General features: G+C 38.2%; 1 protein-coding gene across 21 annotated transcripts in view; it reads left to right on the top strand.

Annotated features, from left to right (window-relative positions):
• SVIL (supervillin) overlaps positions 1–17,492 on the top strand; it is a 144,349-nt gene that overhangs the window by 88,807 nt on the left and 38,050 nt on the right. For 10 of the 21 annotated variants that reach the window (XM_062617379.1, XM_062617380.1, XM_062617381.1 and 7 more), the window contains 11 exons: positions 3,627–3,710; positions 5,717–6,604; positions 6,937–7,107; positions 7,743–7,777; positions 8,926–8,987; positions 9,354–9,493; positions 10,268–10,363; positions 11,568–11,820; positions 13,272–13,295; positions 14,368–14,854; positions 16,338–16,557. In XM_062617379.1, the coding sequence (XP_062473363.1) occupies positions 3,627–3,710; positions 5,717–6,604; positions 6,937–7,107; positions 7,743–7,777; positions 8,926–8,987; positions 9,354–9,493; positions 10,268–10,363; positions 11,568–11,820; positions 13,272–13,295; positions 14,368–14,854; positions 16,338–16,557 (2,460 nt within the window). The remainder of the gene's footprint in view (positions 1–3,626; positions 3,711–5,716; positions 6,605–6,936; positions 7,108–7,742; positions 7,778–8,925; positions 8,988–9,353; positions 9,494–10,267; positions 10,364–11,567; positions 11,821–13,271; positions 13,296–14,367; positions 14,855–16,337; positions 16,558–17,492) is intronic. The other 11 variants (XM_062617369.1, XM_062617384.1, XM_062617385.1 and 8 more) reach the window with 8 other exon arrangements.

Below are 17,492 nucleotides of genomic sequence, written 5' to 3' on the forward strand. Positions count from 1 at the left end.
GACAGGCCCCTCCTGCGAGATCTTTCTTTTTTTGAGACTTAGTTGTTCTCTGTTTCCAGATAATGAAATGGTAAGATCCATTTTCAGGTGGTTTCTGGTGTTAGGATGGTTCCAGAGTTTAAACTCCATCGCATTTGTGGTAGGGTCGATTTTACTTCTCTGTTCTGCATTAGTGAAATACTAACAAATGACAGTGGGGCAAAAGAAGCAGGAACAGATCTGGCAGATCTTTAAGGATGGTTTCCATAGAGTACAAGAGCTCTCGATCACCAGGTGTAAAAAATCAGGAAAGAAAAGCAAGAGACAGGAGGTGATTCAAGACAGCCAACATGGCTTCACAAAGGACAGCCCTGCCTTAGTGGCCTCCTGTGATAGAGTGACTACACCAGTGGACAAGTGAAGAGCTGCAGTTGTTGTCTGTCTGATCTTATGTGAGGCATTTGGTGTGGTCCTCCACAACATCCTTCTCTCTAAAGTGGAGAGGTAGGGATTTGATTAGTGGACTGCTCAGCAGATGACAAGTTGGTTGGATGGTCACATCCACACACCAGAGTGTGGTGGTCAATGGATCAATGTCTAGATAGAGATCAGTGACAAGTGGGGTCTCTCACAGGTCCATATTGGGAGCAGCACTGTTTGGTATCTTCATCAATGACACAGTGGGATGAGTGCACCCTTAGGAGGTTTGCAGATCGCACTAAGCTGAGTGGTGCAGTTGATGTGCCTGAGGGACAGGCTGTTGTTCAGAGGGACCTGGACAAGCTTGAGAAGTGGGCCTGTGTAAGCCTCATGATGTTCAACAAGGCCAAGTGTAACGTCCTCCACCTGAGCTGGGGAAACCCCTGGTATCAATACAGTGTGGGGATATAAGGATTGAGAGCAGGCCTGCAGAGAATGACTTAGGGGTATTGGTAGATGAAAAGCTGGTCAATATCTAGCAATGTGCAATGGCAGCCCAGAAGGCCAGTTATGTCTTAGGCTGCATCTGAAGAAGTATGGCCAGCAGGTTAAGGCAGGTGATTTTGCTCCTCCATTCTCATGAGACTCCATCTGGAGCCCAGCAAAGATGTGGACCTGTAATAAAGGGTCCAGAGGAAGGCCATAAAAATGATCAGGAAGATAGAGCACCTCTACTGTGAGGAAAGCCTTGTTCAGCCTGGAGAAGAGAAGGCTCCAAAGAAGACCTCATTGCAGCCTTTCAGTGCTTAAAGGGGGCATATAAGAAAGATGCGGACAAACTTTTAAGCAGGGCTTGTAGTGATAGGGCAAGGGCTAATTATTTTAAACTAATTAGTGTACATTTGGAATAGATTTAAGGAAGAAATATTTTTTATAATGAGGCTTGTGAAACAGTGGAACAGATTGCCCAGAGAGGTTGTGGCTTCCCCATCCCTGGAAACATTCAAGCTCAGTATGGGCAAGGCTCTGAACAACTTGGTCTAGTGGAATGTGTTCCTCTTAATTGGAAAGGTTGGACTAGATGACCTTTAAAGGTTACTTCCAACCCAAACCATTCTATGATTCTGTGAATAAGTCATAACTTAATACAAACTACTGACTGCAGTATCACGAATTTCAGATTCTTTTTGGATGAAGCTAGGATCAGTATTTGCATAAAACAACTTTCCCACAGTTACAGTCTGCCTTTCCTTTTGAAGGAACTCATCTGCATCCACCAAGATGTGGTGTAGAACTTACTGCAGCCAAGGATTTCAACTTAGGATTTGGTCTTGTTTGGATGTGCATGTAGGTAGTAGGTAGTATTTTAAAGCCCAAGTTTCCAAGAGCCTGCTCTTCATTTTGATGCCCCGACAACTTCCAGTGCCAGTTCATACTCAATACTCAATAGTGTGATAGTCAGATTTTTATGAATAACCTCTCAGAAACTTTTGTCCCTGTTTCTGAGTGTAAAGAAGTTATTGCCTATTTCCATGCTGTCTGTTTAAAGTTTTCGTGTGGTGGTCTTCTATAAGGCCATTTGCACAAGTGAAACAAGGGCTAATGCCAGTTTTCCAGGTGGTTGCTGTCTTGCAGTCAGTTCCACATTATACAGAGTGCAAGGTTGGTTTTGTAAAATTTGCAGTGTTCAAATTCGAAAATAAATGCAGCTTGCTTTGGAATACATATGAAAGCTTTGTGCCTTCAGTCCTAAGAAGATTTAATAATTAATCCTGTTATCCATCACTGAGAAGACAACGAAGTTCTACATTTGACATTGTTTGCATTTGGCTGCTGAAGTGGCTGATTAACTCTAAATTCAAAACATGGCTTGCGTTCTTCTGACTGCTCTCTTCAAAGGATGAATGGTCAAGTACAAATAATTGCTGCTTGGGCCCACTATAAAAATGTGCCAAAGTACACATTAAGAGAGGAGAAGGAAGTTTGCTTGCTTCAAAGCAATTCCAGCAACTGGGTCAGCTGCTTTGAAATGTGTTTACCTCCTATTTGGTCAGTTCCTTTCAGAATTCAAAAACATTTGGAAAAACAAAAAGTATTCTAACAGTCGGTGTTTGACTTTGTTCTAAGCGATTTGGATAGGGTGACGACTGTAGGTGAGTTCTCAAATTTAAACTTTTTTGCAGTAAATGCACTGTTACCTTAAGAACAGTTAATTTTACTTTTTCAACTATTTTCATTAAAAGACCAGCTAAGAAAAACTGAAGTAGGTGACCTGGAGCTTAATTTGGGATTTTTTATCCCAAATATTTCTACTGCCATGCAAGTTCTTCCAGATGTATCCATAGGTAATGGAAAGCAGCCTGCATGCTTGTCTGCTCCAGGGAGTTTGTTTGTAAATGATAATGTGGCCAGACAGTCTGTGCTTACAAGGTTAAAAGTATTTGATGTGATCTACTGTAGGTGAAGGTGGGCATTAGGAAAGTATTTGAGAAAAGGTGTGTAGGTAGTCTGAAACACCCTTTCCTACAGGGCTTTTAGAAGTTTGCAGTGCTCTTGTTCCCTTTCAACTCCAAAATGGAAACAAAATAAAATCAAGACAAGATCAAATTGGGATTACTTTGTTTTTTCAATCTTTTCCTTTCCCCTGTCTTCTAGTGACACAGCATGTTTTACTTGATCTAACTGGGTTTGCATTTCTGAAGCTACAGGGCTACACGGGGTTCCAGATGATCCTGAGAATTTCTTGGGAAGTATGATGTAGCCATCTGAATTTCTAACTTCATTAAATTCATATTACTACTTTGGTTTGGATCCAGTGATCTTTACCATATTAAACCAGAAAGTAAAGGAATGATTTTAGCAACTTTTCTAGGTTTTGCTTACATAAACCCCTTCAAATTGACCTGCAATGGCAAATGGCAAAAATAAGATTGTGTAGTTGCTTTCACTTCTCAAATTCCGGACAGTACACACTCGGTAAAGTTACCTTTGCAGAATATTTAACACTCAGTATACTTTTTAGATGTTTGTGGACTTAATATGCTAGTTTGTTTCACAGTTTATACCTGTCAATTTGATTAATGTGCTTGTGCTTTTGTTTTTATGAACAGTTCTCTGTAACTGAGTAATCAGAAAACAAAAAAAAGTGGTGGGGAGGGAAGATTGGGAGGATAAATGTGAGCATGTGTTGAGATTTCAAAAATTACCTGAACTTCTGTTTTCTGTAGTAGTGCAGGGAAATCAAAACCTGAATGGTTTCTTCAAAAAGATTCAGAAGGGGACACACCTTCACTTATCAGCTGGCCCTCCAGGTATCATAAAACATAGCTGTGTGGATAACAATCAGACTCAAACCTCCCCTTTCTTTCCCTTTACTCAGTCTTCTTTTAACATTTGACACTTAACAGCCTTTAATTTTCCTGTACCAGCAGCAAGTTAAAAAGTTGTTTTTTGTGGATAAACATCTGTTGAAACTTTTCAGAAGCATCTGCTTTTCTTGTAGCTTAAAACCAGTTGGTATTTTGATGAAGTACAAACACCCCTAGCTTCTTCCACAGCTACTATCATTCTGGCTTCCACTAATTTTTATCACTTATTTTATCCCACTTTCTACTCCTCAAACCAGCAGATTTTTATACCACACATCAGTCCTCTTAGCATACACTATAATTAATTCCTTGAATTCCAAAGGAGGTGGTACAAGAGAAAGAAAAAGAATTCTATTGAAAAGTAAATGAAGCAGCTGCTTTCTCCCAGTTTGGCAATGCATGCAGTTAGCCCCCTGTGAGGTGCATTGCAGGAAGAATCATTTCTATGTTCCCAATGAAAGTAATTCTTATAACCCAGTACTAACATCAGTGTGAGTGTTCTGGAGAATGCTTGGTACATGTAGTTTAAAGAATCACTTTTTCAGACTGAACACACTGTCTGTACTTAAGTAACTGTGAGGAGTTTCCTGGTAAGTGCACCAATACTCAGAGGTAAGGAAAACCAAAATATTAGAAAGGTTGGTGTTTCAGATAACTTTGAATATCCAGAAGTATTCTTTCAGTTATTCATTTGCCTTTTTTCAAAATCTTGGGGTTTATTTAGTAATGTAAACTCCAAAAAGTTTGTTGGTAGCAAGCATGGAATTACACATACTTAGAGCTGGATTACTTACTTTCAAATAAAGAGCTAGTCTCCTATTGTACTTGAGTTTCTCTCCTTCTTCAGAATTAAAATCATTTTTTATACCCATTGGGCAGGGAGGAAGTACAGGTCTTTCATTTTTAATACTGTTTATGCAGTTCACAAGTGCTTACCCTGTAAGCTGTATGAACATGCAGCATGGCTGTAAAGCTGCAGGAGAGCTTACCTGCAGTTGTAGTCGTAGAGCAAAGGCTGCCTCCGGCTGCACGCACTTGCCTTCCCTTAGTGCAGTCGCATTAAGTGTCTAAAGGTACAAGACAACTCTGTTTTGCATGGATGTTAGCAAATCTAGAGGCATTTCTAGAAAATACACTGAAGTAAGGTAACTTTGGGGGAGCATTCCTGTAAGTTTTGCATGTTAAAATGTAATGATCTGTTTTAAAACAGATTGCCTGTTTTGATTTTAATCCTTTTCTCCCCTGCAAGCCCTCTGAAGAGCAACAGCCATGCCATAGTTTGACTTTGGGCTTGCATTTTCAATGTGGTTTTGTGTTGTTTTTTTTTTTTTTTTTTTTACTTACTGAAACAGGTTACACTACATGTAAGATTTTTAGGTCTTATATGATATACAAAAGTAGAAATAAAAAGATCTCTGGCAAAACATCTGAAGGGCTAGGTGGAGATAACAATGTTCTTTTTTCATCCCTTCCCCCAGTGCAACAGTATCTTGATATGACCTAAGCTGCATAGTATTTAGAAGTCTTCAAAAATCTGTTTAAATATATGGTTGTCAGCAGAATTTGCAATTTCAGACTGAACCCAACACTTTGATAATATAAAAAGCAGTTTTGATCATCTTGTTTGTTTGAGACTATGGGTATGTGCTGTTTGACAAACGCAGTTGTGACCTCATGGGAGCATGCTGTACATTTTCAGAGCTTGCTCGGTTACCTTCTGAGGAGTCATGCATGTTCAAGGTCCTGTGAATCACTTGAATGTTTTTGAGCAATTTTATTGCTAAGATTTAGGGGGCGGAAGGTGTTGCATCATACCATCGCTTTCTTCTATGTGTTGAATGCTTTTATTTTAATACGATGTTGCTGCCTGTACCCACAGTAGGTGTCTTATGATCCTTCTCAGACTGGGTATTGCTGTTTACAGCTTTAATCCTTTTTCTTTCTTAAAGAGTAAAAGTTAGAGAGAAACTGGTGAAAGAGGAAAGTGCTCGTGGAAGCCCTGAACATGGCACAGACACAGTATCTCAGAGAAAATCCCATCCAGTGCCAGCCCACTACATGCCTCTTCAGACAGAAACGTCTGCCTTTGATAGGGTTATAAATCAGCCTGTCAGTTCAGTCCGCCAACCGATACATGGCTATATTCAGCCTGCTGGCATTGCTCACACAGCTCAGCTGATGGCAACAGAAGAACCATCAAACATCTCTGTTGGCAGCCACATCCTGCCAGACAGTGTTAGCCTCTTAACAAAATCATCAGCAGCCACTGCATCAGAGAGTGAAAAGAAAGAGGCACTTGATTGTGGAGCAAAGCCTGATCAAGAAGATTTCTTGGAGGGTGAACAAGCTTCCAAAGGCAGAAGACCAATTTTACCATCTGAGATTCGCAAGCAAGGGAAGAACCATGAAGGCCTCTTTGGAGGAGGAGAACTGGATACTCCCATGGGGAATTCCTCTTTCACAAGCAAGCTGAAAGTTAACTCAGAAGTTCAAAGAGAGCTGGAGTGCAATAAGAGGCAGGCCCCTGAGCAGCAGTTTAAGACCACTGAGAACATAGAAAGGAGTGAAGCTGTTATGTACATACAGAGTGGGTCTGTAACGCAGCCTGACAAGGCAAAGGCTCCTGTTTGGAAAGTGTCGACAGCAAAGCATAAAGTCCTGACTCGTTCGATGTCTGACTATACTGTGCCTCCTAAGCTAGAAGCTTCTAAAAGTAAGGAAAGTGTGGAAACAAATGCACCAAACGGTGAGATTGGCATGGTTGACACAAAAGTCTCTGTTGCCCAGCTCCGTAATGTCTTTCTGGAGTCTGCTGCTGCCAACAAGAAAACAGAACTGTAGGTGACATTTCAGACGTATTTTCGTGTGAAACTTGCACGTCCTTGGCAAAAATTACACACACTCAACAGCAGTCGTGTTCGGCACTTAAAGCACACAGCTTAGCTCTCACCAGTGTGTACTGGAGGCTGAGATGGTTTGAATCCTGCTTCTGTGCTTCTGCTTGCTAGTGCAAGTTGTGATGTGGGGTAGCTGGAATGTGTACATCTGCGCATGTTACCGGAGGAGCATGCAGAGTGATCTGTAGTGAATTGTTGAGATGCTTACATCTATGCTTTACCTCTCTCTCCTATTTTCTTTTCTATGCACTTTCTATCATGTGGTCTTAAAGTGAATCTCGGTTTGAGATGTCAGCAGCAGGTAGCACTTTGTCTGCAAATGGTGACCGTGAAAGAGGGCCACGAAGGCCGAGGCGCTATTTTACTCCTGGTGAAAATAGAAAGACTTCTGAGAGATTTAAAACTCAACCTATAACATCAGCAGAACGAAAGGAGACAGATAGGTAGGCACGTACGTAGCATTCTGTGTAGCATTCTGGTACAGGTAGACATGAATCAGCTTGTGAAGAGACTTTGTTCATTTGTTAGTATAAGCATTTTGCAAGATTGTTTATCTTTATAACCAATCAGTATTTGTTATAGCTTCTTATAAAATAAAAACAAAAGCACCACCGACCAAACCAATTTGTTGCAAATCCCCTCCACGTAAAATGATGGGCAGTGAATCATCATAAAGTATTATAGCTGTCTGGTTCTGTCTAATGATAAATGCTTTTGGTTTTATATAAAGAATTTCCTTTCAATCTATTCTGCTTTATCATTTACTTTTTTTTTGGTAAACAACCAAAGCTATGTATTTTATGTTAAAAGAGCTGGCAGCGAATCGTAGAGTTTTATCTTCTGCAAGTTGAACTGGAAATCATTTATCTTTACTGTATTTAAGTTTGGCTGCAATTGCTTGCCTTTCTGCTTTATTAAAGGATGTCAAAGTGGAAACTGTTGAAACTTGAGAAACTATAGATAAAGTTTTCCAACTCTTAAGATTTTTTTGAGGTCCTGCTACTTCAGATGGAGTTTGAATTTAATTTTTGATGTCTTATTTCCAACTAACTTCTTTCTGTTTGGTAATTTTTACCAGGTCAATTTTGAGTGCAGAAATACCAGCTGTTGAAGGTATGTTACCACACTACTTTCTAAGGAAGAAATGGGAGCAGATGTGTTTTGTTTTGTTTTCACTGAAGAACTATTTTATAACATTTGTTAATGCAAACAAAGTCCACTTGGAAATAGCTTTTGTTACCTATAATATGTTTGAAGTACCACTTTTCCTTAGGCCATGTCTACTACAGACTTGATTTCAAATTCATTTAAGTCTAAAAGTCTGTCTATGGATTCCAAACTTCATATGGGAGGCAAAGAGGGGAATGGCTTGATGCTTTGCAGTGTAGGGTTGTGAGGTTTTTTTCTGATGTAGACAATAAATAAAAAATAAATTAGACCACACATTTTCATCATTGGTCTAGGACTAATAAATAAAAAAAAGCCTTAGCTGGTTTTCTAGCTAAGGAAGTTATGCTGGTTATTAAATAATATAATTCAGTCTGCCATCTTGCTTATCTTTCCCTCTTGTCACTCTTGGCAAGTCTGGCACAAATCAAGTAGGTAATCTCCTGAATAGCTAAATTTAAATTGAATGCCTTATGCTATTTGGAAGCTTATATTCTTTACAGCTTTGAGATGCACATTTTTGGATCTGGAGGATGCTGATTTCAGTTCTTATGGATACCAGATGAGTCTCTGAAAAATGGGGACACAAGGTGGCAATCAGAATGACCAGCTTCCAGGAGGAACCAACTTGTATGGTCAATAATAGAATATAGATGTTCTACAGCAGGATTAATACTGACCTTTAAGACAGTCTTTCAGTCCGATTATATTCTTAATCCATGTGTCTAACATAGACCGATAGAGTAAGTTTGCTTATATTCATAACGGTTTGGATTATATTCATAATGGGTTGTTTGGATAACTCAAATGCGCAATAACTGTTATGAAAACAAATCTTTTGTTCTCAAATCATGTTAAGAATTTTCCTGTGAAGCATTGCACATAAAAACAAGTAAAGTTTACACAACCTGTTTCCTGAGAAGTCTTCCGTTAAAAGAGAGTAACAAACAGCTTACTTGCTAGTGGTCCTTCTTATCTTACTCAAATGTAATTTTTGAGGAATTCAGAAATCATTTAAAAAAAACAAAACAATTTGTGTTTAATATGAGCTTGATTAATTACATTCAGCCTCACTTATTTTTTCCTTTGAGTAGATGAAGAAAAAATGGATGACCGAGCCAAACTAAGTGTAGCCGCAAAAAGGCTGCTTTTTAGAGTAAGTATTACATTTTCTTAATAGAAGGCTGAGTTAATCATTTCATATACAAGATGCTAAAGATCCCAAACTGCATGAGAATTAAGTGCAATGAAGTTAACCAAGTCCAAGCTACATAACATCTTTTTACTTCATCTTACCTACCTACACAGTAGACCTGTTGCTCCAAAGCCTTCTTAAAGAACATCATTTAGCGAGATGTGTAGTTTGGTTTAAGCCCATGACACCTTCTGTGCAATTACATCCTACTTCTAATTCAAAGATGGTCATTTGGGAAATTTATTCTTTGCGTGCAAGAAAGCTGTAAAGAAAGTACTGGTTTAGAACATTCAGCCGTGGTTTTAGTTATGATGTATGTCCTCTTAGGAAATGGAAAAGTCATTTGAAATGAAAAATATTCCTAAACCACCTACGAGAAGTTCAGCAGTAGAAAGAAGACTGCGGCGTTTGCAGGATAGATCACACACACAACCAATTACCAGTGAGGAAGTGGTCATTGCAGCTACGTAAGTCTTGTTACATATGTTGGCTATAACTTTGGTTCCTGCTTTCAAATCTGGGAATAAGTTCCCATATATGTGGTATTTACAACTTTGTAGCAAGGAAATCATTTATTGTTAAAGTCTAACTTCCTTGAGAACCACAGGGGAAACTATATTGAAATTCCTTTTTAGAAGTAGAGGGACTATAAAAGCATAACTTGCATGAACTATAATTTGGCAGAAAGCTTATGAACCTATAGATTAGGTAAAGGGGATTAATCATAACCCTGGTTTGTAACTCAAATGAAAAAGATACTTTGCGCTGAGGGAAATCTGCACAAGTTCTTATGGAATTTATTTGTATTGGGGAAAACATTTTACACTCTGAAATCTCAAATTACTTTTTGGAAATTCATTTTTTGCACTCTGGTCATACATCTTGAAATTTTCCTAAAGAAACAAAAGTCAGGTTTGGGGAACACACAAAAAAGAAAGTGAATTAATATTCACCTAACGATCTACTAAAATATAGCTTATGTTATGGGTAATGGGTAACTTCAAGAGACAGTCTGTTAGCTCCTCTAGCTTTTTAGTTCTTTCAACATACTTGAAGTTACTTTTGTAAAGGCCGCAGCAGATAACTCAGTTAATTAAAAATCATTGCTCTTTGGTTTTTTTTCTGTTTTGGTTTGGTTTGGTTTTGGTCTTTTCTGTAGTTAACACTTAATGCATTGCTTTTCTTAATGCTTTTTTCTTCTCTCTCCTTGTGAATATTCCCTCCTTGGCAATTCTTTAAAGTGAATCTACCCCTGCTTCACGTTCTATGAATACCCACACAGTAGTGACAAGAGTACCTAGTCCCACTGTAGTTAAGAGCACTGTACAACCCATCAGGTACTGGGGGGCATAAATATGCATGTTACATGGAGCACAAGATTCCTCAATAGCAGATGCATCTTTAAAGTCTTGAATGCCTTTTCAATGTGTCACGTCAATACTCATTTCAGGAATATTTAAAACATTTGTCAACTTCATTTATGTTTGCATGGTAAACCAATGCAGCTTATTTTTATGTCAAGAATCTGTTTTCAGAACCTTTCTAACCACACTTACCTGTTCTAGAAGCATATTTTTCTTTATGAAAGAAATTAATTTGCATGTGAGCAAACCTAGCAGAACCCTCTTTGGTCTTGTCCTTTTTTTTTATACAGTAATGTCATCTTAAATTGAAAATATCGAAGCTGGGTGCTTGATTTCACAAGGAGTACATGTCCACTTTGTCTGTCTCTACAAATATTTTTTTTTAGCTTGCAAAATTAAAGATAAGAAATTGCACCACCTATAGGTAAAGTTGCAGAATACTGTTTGCCTATTCTGAAAGAGAATACTACTAATTCCATAAATGTGGCAGAAGGTGAATAAAATATATTATGGTAGAGGTGACTAAAATATATTATTGTAGAGACAAATGCAGTTGCGGCTTTTATGAATGAATGTGTCTGCCTTCAGCATTGGTCAAACAATATTCAAAATTAATGGAGTATGTTTCACAACTATTTTTGTTGTTGAGTTACCCCAGAAAACTCAAAACAAAAGACAGTCTGAATTCTGGTCAATTTCAAATTACAAGACGCATAACAGTTTATTGTAACCCAAAAGCAGCACTAACTTGGAACTTAAATTTGTGTTTTAAATGTTTTTACCGTATATGATACAGAAATTATTTCTAATAAAATCAAATTTTACGTAAATGGCACTGTAGAACCCATGTTTGTTCTACAGAACGCATCTTCATTATCTCTCTGTATTCTCTATGAAGAGATTGGTCTCAAAAGACTGTCTTCAATCTTGAGTTCCCCTTTTAAAAAAATTGTTGTGTCCTAATCCAATGAAGTTGTGTATGAAAATTTAACCCTTTTTGAATCTTCAGCAGTTGAATTAGAATTCATCATGCCAATGTTGAACCACTGCATAACCACTTAGGCTGCTATATTACATTGGCTGTTGTGCTTCATGTGCAGTTCTGCTTCTATTAGGTTGAGATTTTAAAACCTCAGAACAGCTTTTTCCAGACTCATTTCCAGTCCTGTTTCTTCAGCTTGCAGGCATCAGCACACCAAAAAATTTTAGCTAAAGAGGAGATAAGAGCAGCCAAAGAGGCGATGGGGCAAGATCAATCTGAGGAACCAGATTCTTCCACCTTAAGTCTGGCAGAAAAGATGGCTTTGTTTAACAAACTGTCTCAACCAGTATCGAGGGCCATCCCCACAAGGAGTCGAGGAGATATTAGGCACAGGAGAATGAATGCTCGTTACCAGACTCAGCCAGTCACTCTTGGGGAAGTTGAGCAGGTAAGTGCAATCTTAGCTCTCTTTCGTTTGTTTCTTTTCATTGGTGAAAACAGCTTCAGTGTAAGATGTTGTAACAGCTGGCTTTCTCTTTGCTCTGAGCTATACACTGGGGTTATGACATATTTGCAGGAAAAAGCTTGTCAGGAAGCAGTCTTCTGACACTGAGGAGCAACATCGTCTAAAATGTCTGATTTCATTTGTGTGTGTTCTTTAAGTAATTCAAGAGTATAGGATCTTCCAGATTAGCACATGTTGTACCTTTCAAAGGTCTGTCTTTTCTGGTAGAGTATTACATGTCTTCTAAAAAGTAGACTCCTGACCAAAAGGGTAAAAATGGTTACACATATTGTTGTGCTTCAGAGGTATTTTCAGGGAATTTTGGAACTTTGTCATGTGCAACTCTCAGACTCTTTCCTGAAAGCACTATATGTTTCCATTATTATTCAGGACATATTCTGTCATTTTCCTCTGGAAGGGGGACATATATTTTTATTTGTATTATTTTTCCACAAAGTAGAATATGTTTGAAATTCTGTTCTGGAATCCTTCATATAATTGGAACTACAAAGCGATGTCTCTTAACTGGAGTGTGAGCATAAGATGGCCCAGCAGTGGTCTTTCAGAGCTGATGTTCACAATAGGAGAAACATCAGTCCCTTAGTGTTTGAACTTTAAAAGAAATCACTCTAACAGGGAAGCACAAGTCCTATGCATGTTATATTTCTAGGGATTTGGATCAATATGTGTGTTAGAAAGTTCCTACTGTTTGTTTTTTTTTATATGCTTCATTTGTGCTTATACTTTTTCCATATTAGAACTTAATACTGAGAAGGTAGGCTTTCTCTAACCATATTGGTGCAAAGCTGTACAGAAATATAGTCTACCTTTTATGCCTACTTTACTTAGGCATGAAGTGGTAGTAAATATTTGGCAAATTTATTTAGCAGGATTTCCACACCTTACATGGTGCTCTTTTCATGCTTTTTCCAAATGCCAACCACTGTCACAGCCTGTCCTCTTTAATGACTCTGTCACTAACTTGTTTGACAGCCAGGAAGGTGATCAACAGAAATGGGCTTGGAGCAGACGGGAAGGAAGTGACAGTCACATTAGTTTGTCAGACTTTTACAGACAAACTTGCTTTTCAAGCAAGGAAACACAGAGGAAGCATCTTTTATTATCCCTTTCTGAACCTAGCCAAAGAAACCAGAGTTGACTCCGAAACAACTTCAATGGGAATGCATTTTCAAAAAAACATTGTATAGTGAATTGTTGGAGTCTTGGGATGTTTTGAGGTGCAGTTACAGTTTTTCTAGGAAGGAACAAAAGAAAAATATCATAATAGATAGCTAGAGGTTATGTTCCCAACATAGGTGGTTGCAAATGTAAATGTTTTCTAATTAAAGCTGAAATCCCTTTGCTGATCTCCTCTAAATTTCTAATTCTGATAGATGCAGTGGAACAAGAGTAAACTGGTAACTACTTTCTTAATCTTGCTTTGGAATCCTTGAGCTAGTGCAGTAGTCTTTGCTCTGCTTTCCAATTTGTTTAATGAATGACTGTGGTGTCCATGCTTTATGGAATTTGCATGTGCATTTTGAGTTTTCAGTTGTTTTCCTCTTAGTGGCATGTTTTTATCTGTTCCTTTTGCATGCTGTTCACCAGCCCAGCAGTTTAAGAAAACAACAAAAAAGCCAAACAGAACCCTCTCCTGATGCGTACGAAGGCATGTTTGTTGATCTCTTTCATAGTTTTTTGGCTCCTTTGGAGAAGACATTAAGCAAAGCCCTGTATTTCAGAAAAATTTTTCCTCTTAACTGTCTGTAGGAAAACTAAAAAATTATTATGTTAGAAGAGCAGAAAAGGTAATTGTTTCACTGTGGAGGCTTGCAAAGCAAATTTGGAGGGGTTTTTAATATGCTTCGTAGATTCAGATACTTTGCTTAGAGGTATACATGACTGCCAATGTTATATTTGAAAAAGTCACACTAACAGTCTCTTGTGAACGTGATTTATGTGGCAGAAGCATCAGGAATGTCTGCCCTATGTAGGACAGGACAGAGTAGCCTCTCTAGCGCTGAGCTAGCTCCAGAGCTGGAAGCTGCATAACTGTGTCAGAGCAGAGCTGTGCCAAAGCCAATTAGTCCTGCTGAGATGCAGAGTTGATTAGCCAGGGCACATGGCATGTCATCCAGAGTCTGGAACCTGAACTACTCATTTCCTTCCCCAGTGCTCTGCAGTACCATGCAAGTATGAGCCTTTTCATGGAGCCCTGTCACAACATCATGTTGCATGCTACACATACACCCATTATTACTAAAGATGTTGCTGTTCACATGCAGTTGTTTCTTCCCTGAGTGGAATAATCCATCTGTAAGGCAAATTATGGGGGCATTGTTGCTCTCCTTACCTGTTTCTAGTCTATATTTATTGAGCACTACATTCATACAGCAGCACACCTCTGAAGAACTGACACGATTGGACTGTTTTCAGGAATTGAATTCTGAGCTTTTAAGTTCGTGTGTGTGTGTATGTGTGTGTCCATAGGTACAGAATGAAAGTGGAAAAATTACTGCCCTGTCAACTGCAGTTGCAACATCGATTTCAACAATGGCATCTGCCCTTTCTGCATCGTTTGCTGGAGACCTGCAAACAAAGCCAGCTAGTGATGGAAGTGTGAGTGCTGCCACTAGAGCTGATTTGAGATTCCACTCTTCAGCAGAAAACTCAGACTCTTCAGGAAAATACACACAGAAGTCAGAACAATGGCAGCCCACAATGGAAGCGCTAGAAAGCAAAAGAGCATCAAAGAAGCATGAAGAAGAAAGAAAGAGATTTATAGCACATGAAGCTAATGAAATAACAAAGTACAGCTCCTTTGAGGAAGAAACCACACATCCTGTTCCTGAAAAAACAGGCGACTACCATAAAGAGACACCATACAGCTTCCTGAGGAAGGGCAGCTTAGAACTGTTCAGTTCTCAAGCGCTTTTTCAGCCTCTTGAACAGAAGGAAGTGGATACTGGCATGCAAGGTAAATGGGACGTCAAAGAAGGCCAGTCTTTTGAAGAAAAGATGGATTTGGGAAGTGTTATGGAAAGCAAGACTTGGCAAAGAGGTGTAGTGTATACTTGCTATTGGTGTGGTCTCATTCAGCAAACAGTGGTGTTTCTCTCCTTTTAAACATCATCATGTAATACATTATTATGACTGGTTATGTTTCATTCTTTTAGTACTGCTTAAAAGTAGAGAAATAACTGTGAAAACTTAAGTTTTACAAAAACAGTTTCTCTTTGTTATTATTTTAATTCTTCAGCCTTTAAAGATAGCTCAATTTTACTCATATTTTCTGATTTTGAAAGAAGTTTTGTTATACATTGAAATTAAGGTTTAGCCTTTCCTCTTTTGCCTTTGCCCTTGCCCTCCAAAATATTGAACAAATCAAACTTGCTGCTCTGGGTCAAATGTCTGCACTTAACTATTGCCTTCTTGTGCATATATAGGTGTGTATTAATTGCATGCATACGTATATAGCTACTAGTTGATAGTTTTCACATAACTAATTTTGCAAAACCAGTATAATTTTCTCTTCAATATAAGTAATTCTCAGAACAATTTCATTTCTATATGCACAGCATAATTCAGACTTAATATGTAAACTCACCCGTCTATAAATAAAATGCTTTGGAAAGAATCAGTTATTTTGGCCATTGCATAAAGCCTTCTATTCTCTTGAATTTAAGAAGGATGTTGTATTCGTCTTCTCTTTTATTATGATGGGGTACAAGACCACAGTACCCTGTAGTGCTAGAAACATTTTTGTTTTCATCTTTTGAAGTTATTTTTAATTTAGTGGTCTTCAAACAAGCATAGGGAGGAAGCTATGATTCTGCCTGTATTACTCAACAGCAGTATCCATTCTATCCAATTAACCTTTTGGTGATTTCAGGGGAGACAGAAACTGGGATAAAACAGGAGCAGTCATGTTTCCTTAAGGATAACTGTAATGGTGCATTTATCTTTCCTGAAAACAATTATTTTCTCTGGTTTAAAAAGCCCCAACACCCTCCTACAAAATAATACCTTTATTAATCTATTGAATGTCCTCTTACTGTGCTACTTATGTATTCAACTGCTTTACCAATATTTTTATTTCTGTCTGCTTCTCTTCTACTAGTCCTTTCCCCCCCCTCTTTCATCTGTCCATTTGTTTTCCTGTTGGTGTGATGACAGTAGCAGCAGTTTGTCCCTCATCCATATGAAGTTCAGAATTGTGTGTTGAACATATTGTGTAGCTTCATGTGAATTTCAGTCATGAATGGCCAGTCTATGCAGCAGATAATATTGCACAATTCATCTTTGTACTCTAGCTCAGCCAGAGGGTTTTTTATTCCTCTGTTAGGATAGCATGTAATGTGAATGTTAGAAACCAGATTTGCGGCTTCAATGTTAGTAATGTGAAATATGACTGAGAGTAGCACTAAGTCTAATTCAGCACTTCTCTTTTGAATGGGCAGACCATGCTGAGCCTACTTCTGAACTCACCAGCACATCAGCAATAAGAACAGTTTCACAAACTGCAGCTGTGGCATCTTGTAGACTGCAGGAGCTCTCCGAACAATTGGAAGGCAAATTGTATAAGAATTCCTGTGAGATGTTTTCTGTTGGAGAGAACAAAGCACAAACAGCTGAGGATGTCCTTGATAACTCTAGCAAAACGATGTCAATTAAGGAAAGGTACTGGAATTTCACTTTTTTTAAATTATCTCTAAATACAGTAATTAGGCTGGTGGTATAAAAAGCAGCTTTAAACCTGTTTCTGAAAAAGCTAAGCGGTGATTATTAGGCTTCATTATATGTCAAATGCTAACAGCAGAAACATGAAGTTAATCTGCCTGACATGCTTATATAGCAGATGGTGGAACAAGAATTATTGTTCAAGGGAACATGTTAATCTGATTTTGAAGGAGCCATCTGAATAAGCAACAAGTAGTTCAGAAAATGAAAGCTGTAAAAATACATGTTCTAGTTACATTTATAAAAACACATGTATAAAAATACGTGTTGTAGTTACATTTATACTTGATGTGCTCAATATACTTCGCAAGGTTCTGATTCCAGTTATAACAAGTATAATGTGATCTTTTTTAAATAACCTGTTTGTCATTGGTCTATGGGAGTCTCTTTTAAATTAGTTGAGAACAGGGAGTGAGGGATAGACTGTGATGTTTCCTTCTCTACTTCAGAAATACATGGTTGCCATTTTGACTTCTGAGAACTTACTGTAGGGATTTTAGAAAGGTGATAAGTTGGATGGGTTTGTGGGAGTATTAGAAATATTTTTCCAACCCAAGATCATTCTGATCTGAAACAAAATGTCACTGTCCGCACGTGTGCAGACAGTAGGAGTTCATGGCTGGAGCTCCAATAGCTGCTGTGTTACTTGTAAAAGTCATTCTAATTTGGGCTCATTAAAACTCATTAAAACTTTAAGAGTATAAGCTGAGTCCCAAACTGTAAAAGGATCTGGTAGCAGTCCAGTAACTAAAGTTACGATTATTTGCTTCAAGTTGAAAAATAGGCATATTTTTACTTCACGTTTTTTACAGTGAAGGCAGAACCAATAAATAAAAATAGCTGCCTGATTAAACTTTGACTGTGTAAAAGTATTC

This window comes from Pezoporus occidentalis, unplaced genomic scaffold, assembly GCF_034315485.1.
Source record: "Pezoporus occidentalis ecotype Australia unplaced genomic scaffold, CSIRO_AGI_Poc_V1 ctg195, whole genome shotgun sequence".
Classification (NCBI taxonomy): Eukaryota; Metazoa; Chordata; class Aves; order Psittaciformes; family Psittacidae; genus Pezoporus; species Pezoporus occidentalis.